The sequence below is a fragment of the Rutidosis leptorrhynchoides genome, chromosome 1, assembly GCF_046630445.1.
Source record: "Rutidosis leptorrhynchoides isolate AG116_Rl617_1_P2 chromosome 1, CSIRO_AGI_Rlap_v1, whole genome shotgun sequence".
NCBI lineage: Eukaryota > Viridiplantae > Streptophyta > Magnoliopsida > Asterales > Asteraceae > Rutidosis > Rutidosis leptorrhynchoides.
In genome coordinates this window covers 51649358-51659641 of record NC_092333.1, presented here as the reverse complement: position 1 = coordinate 51659641, position 10284 = coordinate 51649358, and the positions used below count along the sequence as shown (strand labels likewise).

Genomic DNA, 10284 nt, shown 5'->3' with positions numbered 1-10284 from the left:
GTGACGCCCGTTGCGACGGTTTGGTGACTATCCCGTCCCGTGTCGAAGAAAACCGTCTAATATGACAGTCAATGGTCAAAATCCGGGTCAAAGTCAGTCAAAACTCAGAAAAGCCATAAAATTGGTGAGTTCATAGTTTTAATGTTGCGCATAATCTGTATATAAAGGTGGATCACAAGATTTCAGTTGTTCAATCCAGAAACGTTTATCAAAATATTCTACGAAATTGAGCACCCTGGTAACTAAACTTTAACGTATATATAATTTGTACTCTTTGTATAATCATCTTAATAATACACGCAAACCAACGTGTACGCTTCTCAAATAGCATACATCCGTTAAAAGGCTAGTGCTCTAGCTCGGACGGGGATATCAAGCCCTATGGATCCATATACTACTACTCGCGCCCACCAGTTCTTATAACTGGCAGTTAACAGTTACCAAAGCTAAGGGATTTTCGGTTCAAACTCAGTGTAGAATTTAGTATGTACTTGTATCCATTGCGTTTAAAATAAAGTGCATGTATTCTCAGCCCAAAAATATATATTGCAAAAGCAATTAAAAAGGGATCAATGAAACTCACCTTAGCAGCATATAAAGTCGTTCACCAAAATGTGATCGAAACACGGATTACCAAATAACCGTAATCTCAACATATCAATATTGAGATTCAATATTGTAGAAAAGTACGTAGACGTAACGGAGATGATAACACTAGGTTTGACTTGCAAATAATACCCATGAATATTATCCATAACCTCCTTGGCAATAACCCATAATTTCCTTAGCTTTATCCCGCTCATAAAACTATTTTGAAAGTGACACGCTCATGACCTCGTCGTAGTATTTTATGTATAATACTAATAATAATACAAATACTACTAATAATAATAAGATTAATAATAATGTTAATCTTAATAATAATAATAATAATAATAATAATAATAATAATAATAATAATAATAATAAATATAATACGGAGTAATTTTTAAATTAAAACAGAGGTAGATATCTCGAGCTTTTATAGGTGTGGCCTGTCCAGGACTGCCATGCGATCGCATGGCCTCCAAGACCATTTCCCATGCGATCGCATGGGATGGATTTCCAGCTCATGATCTTTTAACTTCTAGTTTGTCGACATATTTTTAATTATAAATATAATATATTTAATTTATATAATTAATTATATATTATATTAAATTCACATGCATAGTTGACTTGTAATTTTCGTTCCGATAAGTCGTACGTCGTCACTCGACTTATGTCCCGGTTCCGGTTTTTCGAACGTCCTAACGTATACTGAGAAAACTTGTACTTTACGTTTCGTGAATCGTACATTTGTCAAAATATAGTCTTAAATCATCCATAAACTATACCACTGTAGCAAAGTTACTGTAGCGCCAATTTTTACTGTAGCAAAGTCCATTTCACTGTAGCAAATAGTGATTTTCAAAAACACTGTAGCATTTTGGGTACTGTAGCAATTTGAAAATGTTACTATCGTTTACTAAATAACTTGAAATTATATATATGTATATATCTTTTTAATATACATAAATCAGTTTTTAAATACACATTGGAAGTTATTTATAAATAAATTTTAATAATAAATATTTCAACTTATCATATATATTCAAATAGATATTTAAACCAATAAGTTTAATGTACGGTATCAAATAATTAATACATTGTTACCTTTTCAAGTTATAGTATATATGTATCTATTTACATATAATTGTTCGCGAATCGTCGAAAACAACCGAAGGGTATTTAAATATATAAAAGTAGTTCAAAAATTTTGAGATTCAGTTTTACAGACTTTGCTTATCGTGTCGGAAATGTTAATCATACAAAGATTAAGTTTAAATTTGGTCAGAAATTTTCGGGTCATCACACGTCTCGACCCCCGTCTCGACCTTTTTAGGACCCAACAGTCTCGACCTCGTCTCACGTCTTATGCAACCTTGGTTTGTAGTGTATATTTGTGTAAGGATCAACTTCTTTCTTGTATATTTGATTTACGTAAAATGTAACCTTGTTGATACAAAATATCGGGGGCGTCTTAGAGAATGTGCGAACATGTGCAATCGATCAGGACCCAAAATTTTAGAAGAGCCTAAAAATTTGAAAACTTCAATATATATACTTGTTTTTCTTATCGGCCGTAGAAGACAAAAGAATTACAACCATAAAACACACTTTTTTATTTGCTTCGGTTGAAAACACGGTTTATATATTGAAAATCTTAATGTTTGTAAGGACTCATATTTTATATATTCGATAAATATATTTGAACATGTACCTATAAATTATTGAGACGACAATGAAAAATAGTGAAAACAAAGATGCATATAGCGATTACTATGATTAGGATTATATGACAAAATATGATTCTAAGAGGGTTCTACACGTAAACGTACCCTTTGTAATAATTAATGTTGTGGAAAAACACAATGAAAAAACAATGAATATAGTTTACATACTAAAAATGAAACGAGTATATGAATATGAACTAGTACTAGATATTTTCTTGAAATATACGGAGTATTAGGGTAGAGAACAAGTAATCTTTTGTTAGCCTATTTGGATCATTATAAAGTATGGATATCAATATTAATCAACATAACCGAACTATTAGTTGAGTGGTAAAAAACATTAGTTGGTTGTGAGACCATATCCTTGAAAAAATATGTGCTGGTTCAAATTCCGATGGGGAGTTTTCTCCAAGGTTGTGCCTCTGTTATCCTTCACTTTGTGCGGGCCAAACGGTTAACCTAAATTATTCCAGGTACGCTTTGCGCGATGAATGCGAGAAATTTCTTCTTAACGAGTGTGTGGGTGGTAAATGAAAGGATTCGATGCCAAAATTGACGTTCTAAAAAAAAAAAAAATTAAACTTGAAAAATTTCCTTTATGAGAAGGTTAAAAGTATAGGAATACACCTATTTAGAAATTATGAGAAGTTAGTTGGTGTTTGGTCTGGATTTTTTAATTACTTCTTTGAAGTTATTGCTTAGTTACGTTTGTATGAGTTGTTAGTTTATTTCATCTTTGGATTAAGATTTTTTTATCTTATTTTAATAGTAATTATTTGTTAGAAGATGAAAAAAGGGAAAAAAAGGAATTCCGGAATGGTAGTTTTGTTTGTTAACTCGATTTGTAGTTTTATTTAATTCTAAAAATTTTGTAATTTTTATTATTTTGCCGGCACAGGTCTCTTTCAGGGTGGGATTGGTGGGTGCTACGGCACACAGGGTTAGCGTGTCCCTGCAAACTTACACGTTTTGATCCGAAAGACATCAAAATAAAAATTTTATATTTTTTTTGAACGGCGATTTTTTTGACATCAGTAGATCATTTATTTCAACGACCCTCATCATTTGCACGTATCACACACGTTCGAGCGGAAACCCGAACGCGATCGACAATACCCGAGAACACATCCATTCTGGCAGTGTTCCTGGAATAATTTAGGTTAACTGTTGGGCTATGACCGCAAGTTAAATAAAAATTTTATATTAAAAGTGGAATGCAAAAGAAATGATACGATGCATAAACAAATAAATAAATACTCCGTATTAAATTAATATATAAATAAATAAATAAATAACAAAATAAAATAAAGGTAGTTGCGTGTTATCCATTTTCCAGTTTGCCTATATAATCTCTCTCTTCAACACCTCTATTCTCATTCATTTCAATTCTATTCAACTATTCTTCCTCTTTTCATCATTCACATCCTCCATTTATTTCATATTCTTGAAACAAATTGACAAAAGGTATTATATATTTAAACTTAAATATATATATATATATATGCTGATAACTTTTACTTCTGTTACATTCCTCTTTACTTGCATCACATACTCACATCCCATTTTTTGTAATCTACTTTTTCTTGTGTTACACTTTAATTTCCTCTTCAATTTTCACCTTTTACAACAACTTTCACAACTTTTACTTCATGTTTTTAGACCTTTTTTTTTTGTGAGCGTTACTGTTTTCGGTCCTTCCTGACAATATTTGAAAAAATAAATTAATTATTTGAGTGACTATTGTTATAAGGTAGTTGATTTTTCAGCAGATTTTGGCTACCTTTGACTTTATTATGTCTTGAAACAACACAATCGTGCCGCGTGTAATGGTGTATTAATTAAATTAAATAAACAAAACGTACACAACTATACAAATTGATCAAACTTCAAACTATCAAACTATAAACTTTTTTTTAACTAATTATATTTATATTTATTTATTTGCAGTTGAAGTAACATAGCTAAGTGTTTAGTTGGCGATCGATCGATCAATCATGGCGGAACGTGTTTTGACTCGTGTTCATAGTCTTCGTGAACGACTTGATTCTACTTTAGCAACTCATCGAACTGAAATCCTTAGGGTTCTATCAAGGTATTTATTATTATTGGTTTCTTCTTTATCATCTACAACTTCAGAATATATTTTTTATTAATAATTTTCATATTTTTCTACTACAGCCGTTATATATTTAAAAGTATTGTACCTACCATTATATATTTAAGTTAAGCGTTAATGACTCCCAGCCCCTGTTCAAAAAAATCCGTATATTTATTAGGCTGTGTTAAAAAGTTTGCTTATAATAATTGATGGTTTTGATCACCAGTTCACCATTTTAATTTTCTTAATTTGATTTTAATTACTTATTTTTTTTTAAATAAAGAATTTGTGATGTGAATTTGGAATAAATAAATAATAGGATTGAGAGCCTTGGAAAAGGAATATTGAAGCCTCATCAAGTAATGGCCGAGTTTGAAGCTATATGCCAAGAGGATCAAACCAAACTTCATGATGGAGCCTTTTATGAACTTCTTAAATCTACTCAGGTTTAATTACTCCTAGATTCTTTTTCATTAATTTGAAATAACAAAATATAAAATGTGATTTAAAAAAAAAAAAAGAAATTTGAGATAACAAAATATAAAATGTGATTTTTTTTCTTAAAAAAAGTCTAATCTTTTTTGTATTTTTCTTGTACATCTAGTTTATAATGTTTGATATATATATATATATATAGATATGAATTAAAGAGAAATATAAGAGCCAAAAAAGTTGGTGCATTATATTGTAAGAATAATGGCAGGGCGTAGTATTGGAAAATGTAATTTGATAATAACTTGAGTTAAAACTTGCCATGGTATTTAGTTTAATTTTATTACTAGTAAAACCAAAGTGAAAGTTTCATTTACCAAATTTTTCCAAAAAAAATTATTTGTCAATATATGTCAAAATATTTACCAAAAAGGTGAACATTTACTCCTTTTGATAGAAGATTATTTGGTGGATACTTTATTGCCTAATTTTATATGCACTATATGACAACTTGTCAAAAGCAATTTAACTTTTTAATTATTTGGAGGTATTAAAAAGTGTACATTTATGTGTGACACCTAATTTATTGGTACATAATAGAGCTAAATAATAGTGCTAAATTGATGCATTTTTTTATTTTTTTGAAAGGCCAATAAAACTTTTATTAAAATAAACAAAGATTACAACATGTGGTTAAAAGCAAAGAACCAATTTACATAATAGTGCCATTTATTGATGCATTTACATAATAGTGCTAAATTGTTGTTGTGACAAGAACCATAATGGTTGCTCTGTATGGGTCTACAGGAAGCAATTGTGCAGCCACCATGGGTTGCACTCGCAATTCGTCTCAGGCCCGGAGTTTGGGAATATGTTCGAGTCAATGTGAATCAACTGGTTGTTGAGGAACTAAGTGTTCCTGAGTATCTTCACTTCAAAGAAGAACTTGTTAACGGAACGTAAGTAAACGTTCCCATTTTATTCGAAACTGAAGAATTGTTTGTTTTCATAATACTTATTGTTTTAACTTTTAATTCATGGTTGCAGTTCGAACGGCAACTTTGTACTGGAACTGGATTTTGAGCCTTTTACTGCTTCGTTCCCAAAGCCAACACTTACTAAGTCGATTGGTAATGGGGTCGAGTTTCTTAATCGACATCTCTCTGCAAAAATGTTTCATGACAAAGATAGCATGCACCCTCTTCTCGATTTCCTTCGTACCCATAACTACAACGGCAAGGTAATGTTACATAAACTTTTGCTTAATAACATGTTATAGCAACGTAGACATTACGATATATCTTAGTGGTTGAGGTCCTTATGCCGTGTATATCTGAGTAAAAATACGCGCCTGAACTTATCCCGGTAGCCTGAACATAATAGACCTTATCCATTTACCTATATACCCGTTTACATGTTATAGCAACGTACTTTCACAGACGTTCTATTATATTTATAACCACATGCTGGTCGGTTCTGTTTTCTACAAAAATGATAAGAAATTAATAAATAATTAATAATGTTATACGTGTGTTGATTCAACAAAATGTACTCTACCCCTTAGAATTAAAATATTTTTTCCAGTACCATTGGCAGAATACGTTTTACAAATTCATGTACCAAGATAAAACAGTTTTTTGAGTACATTTGTATACAAACAGGACACTTGTGAAACATCAACAGTGCATACAAATATATTCCGTAGTTCGTTGTATAAAACGAGTCTTTTATGAAAGTACTCTGCTGTTATATGTCATTAACTCAATGCCCAAGATGTTTTTTGTTACTACTGCATATGAATGTGTTCACTAATATGATTGGGTCGTACAATGATTTGCAGACAATGCTGTTGAATGACAGGATACAAAACCTGAATGCACTCCAATCCGTACTAAGAAAAGCATCCGAGTACCTGTCAACACTCGATGCATCAACTCCATACTCCGAGTTTGAACATAAATTTCAAGAAATCGGATTGGAGAGAGGTTGGGGTGATAAAGCAGAAGGTGTGATGGAAATGATTCATATGCTTCTAGACCTTCTAGAAGCTCCTGATGCTTGTACTCTAGAGAAATTTCTTGGTCGAATCCCTATGGTCTTCAACGTTGTGATTCTTTCTCCACACGGTTATTTCGCTCAAGAAAATGTTTTGGGATATCCCGATACTGGCGGTCAAGTTGTTTACATCCTTGATCAAGTTCCTGCTTTGGAACGTGAGATGCTAAAGAGGATTAAGCAACAAGGACTCGATATTACTCCACGTATTCTCATTGTAAGCCGTTTTTCAATATACTACTAATGTATCTAGGATTCTTTTAACGCTGTCGTTAAGGAGCATTAATGTGTTGTACAAATCGGTTATTGTTGACTTTTGTATGGTAGTTGTTGAAAAATACAAGTGTTTTTTGCACTTTAACGTCAGCCTAAGGGCTGTCATTAGAAAAATCCATATATTTTATAATATTTGTATCCTTGTTTACTAAAGTATGACCAATGAGTGAAAATGTTGATTATGAGCAGGTGACTAGGCTACTTCCTGATGCGGTAGGGACCACGTGTGGTCAGCGTCTCGAGAAAGTTTTTGGAGCAGAACACTCTCATATTCTTCGAGTTCCCTTCAGGACCGAAAAGGGAATTCTTCGTAAATGGATCTCTCGTTTTGAGGTTTGGCCCTACATTGAGACTTTCACTGAGGTAACTATTACGAGTACATCTTTTTCCCCTTTATTCGACAGTTTTGTTATTACTTATAGACGCTAATTAATAGGTTATTGTAATGTAATTGTGTTGTATTAGGATGTTGCAAAAGAAGTTACTGCAGAACTGAAGGCAAAACCAGATTTGATCATTGGGAACTATAGTGAGGGAAACCTTGTTGCCTCTTTGTTGGCTCACAAGTTGGGTGTCACTCAGGTGCGTTATGTTCGATTTCGAAACTCAAAAATAGAAATATAATGTTACTAGTCGTCTAGTTGTAAAAATGGACTAAAGTTTTTCTCGCTTGCAGTGTACCATTGCTCATGCCTTAGAGAAAACCAAGTACCCTGATTCTGATATCTACTGGAAGAACTTCGAGGAAAAGTATCATTTCTCGTCTCAGTTTACAGCTGATCTTATTGCTATGAATCATACCGACTTTATCATCACTAGTACTTTCCAGGAAATTGCCGGAAGGTATGCATATTTTTGAGGGTTTTTTTATCATTAATAACTTTTTTATTACTATTACTATCTAAATTAGAGTTTATATCGTGTTTCCAGCAAAGACACTGTTGGGCAGTATGAGAGTCATACTGCCTTCACAATGCCTGGATTGTACAGAGTGGTTCACGGTATCGATGTATTTGACCCAAAGTTTAATATCGTCTCACCTGGTGCTGATATGGAGATCTACTTCTCTTACACGGAGAAAGAAAGAAGGCTCACCGCACTTCACCCTGAAATCGACGAACTTCTCTTTAGCTCCGTTGAAAATGATGAACACTTGTACGTATTAATATATATCTAGATTTTTCTAAATTTAATTACGTTATTGTGTCGCTTGTTTTTCATTGTGCAGACCTTATTAGGTCTTATGTCTGCGCGCCCACATGTTTTTAGTACGGATCTTTAGACCACATCTTCTCTATAGATGTGGTTTACAATGCATCACCTATATGTTACATGTTCTAACTCTCACATTGGAATGAATGTTACAGATGTGTGTTGAAAGACAAAAATAAGCCCATTTTATTCACAATGGCGAGATTAGACAACGTGAAGAACTTAACGGGACTAGTGGAATGGTACGCAAAAAGCGACAAGCTTCGTGAATTGGTGAACCTTGTTGTGGTAGGTGGTGACAGAAGGAAGGAATCTAAAGATCTTGAAGAACAAGCCCAAATGAAGAAGATGTACGAGTTGATCGAAAACTATAAGCTCAACGGTCAATTTAGATGGATTTCATCACAGATGAATCGAGTGAGGAACGGTGAGTTGTACCGTGTGATTGCTGACACACGGGGAGCGTTTATTCAGCCTGCATTTTATGAGGCATTTGGGCTGACCGTTGTGGAGGCCATGACTTGTGGTTTGCCCACATTTGCAACCCTTCATGGTGGCCCGGCTGAAATTATTGTTCATGGCAAATCGGGTTTTCATATTGACCCGTATCACGGGGACCAGATTTCCGAGCTGCTTATCAACTTCTTCGAGAAAAGTAAAGAAGACCCGTCTCATTGGGAGGCCATTTCAAAAGGCGGCCTGCAACGTATCCAGGAGAAGTAAGAAAAACTTGATCTTTTTGAGTCACCTGACTCATAGACATCATATAGAAATCGTAGTCACGGGTATCTCTAGTTAAAAAATAAAAAAAAGTTACCCTATCCATTGGCATCACTAAAATTTTTTTACACTGCTTACACTATCTAGCAGTGTCACTAGTTAAAACTCTAAAAAAAATTCCACTCGCGTATTTCGATGTTTGTAATATAAAGTAATATATCCGCCCGTCTCAAAAATTAAGTAGTACTTTAGTACATAAAAATGTACGTATGATGTATTAGACGAAATCTAATTCGATGTTTGTTTTGTCTTAAATGATAGATACACATGGCAGATCTACTCAGATAGGTTGTTGACGCTTGCCGGAGTTTATGGATTTTGGAAGCATGTATCAAAGCTTGACAGGCTTGAGATCCGGCGTTATCTTGAAATGTTTCATGCTCTTAAGTACCGAAAATTGGTAAGTTTGTTAGACTAATAGTAAAAACATGTATTCATAATTAAAAAATCTTGATTAGCATCTAATTAAGGTGATTTGTGGCTTGTGTTCTTATAGGCTGAATCTGTTCCATTGGCTGTTGATGAGTAAGTGAGGCGCAAATGGATGGGCAAGCAAAGAGTTCAGGAGTTGTGATTCACATTTCACATTTATGAAGATAATTGTTTCAAGTTTAATAAAATGAAGAGAGCATTTTGAAAGGCTTTTCTTTTTGTATGTGTGTTCCTTTTATTCCTATTACATTGCCAACCTTTTTGTAATTAACTCCTGCTTTGCATTGGTCCCAAATTTGGAATTTTAATGGAAAACTTTCTCTTAATAATATACTCCGTAATATTCATGTTATTGTTTTTTTCGGCGAAAATATATATATATATATATATATATATATATATATATATATATATATATATATGTGTGTGTGTGGCGGAAATAGACACTTTTTTCACTGGGGGCGAAATTTTTTTAAAAGCGTAGCAATTTTTTTTTTGACAAAATACGAATGTTTTTAGGCCAAATTTGAAAATTTTTTTGCAAAATTTGAAGGTTTTTGGGCAAAACTTGAAGGCTTTTGAGCAAACATTGAAGGATTTGGGGCAAAATCTTGAGACTTTGGGGACAAAATATGAAGACTTTTAGCCAAACAAAATTTCACTGGTTCGAAACGAAAAAATCTA

The 10284-nt window shown here is 33.1% G+C and overlaps 1 protein-coding gene across 1 annotated transcript; it reads left to right on the top strand.

Moving 5' to 3' along the window:
• Positions 1–4274: 4274 nt before the first annotated feature.
• On the top strand, positions 4275–9952 carry LOC139886442 (sucrose synthase). The gene is made up of 12 exons (XM_071870264.1): positions 4275–4407; positions 4733–4859; positions 5653–5804; positions 5893–6085; positions 6686–7117; positions 7366–7539; positions 7642–7758; positions 7853–8019; positions 8107–8331; positions 8544–9107; positions 9430–9568; positions 9665–9952. Exons 1-12 carry the CDS (start codon positions 4310–4312, stop codon positions 9695–9697), a joined length of 2421 nt encoding a protein of 806 aa, XP_071726365.1. The 5' UTR covers positions 4275–4309; the 3' UTR covers positions 9698–9952.
• The last annotated feature ends 332 nt before the right edge of the window (positions 9953–10284 follow it).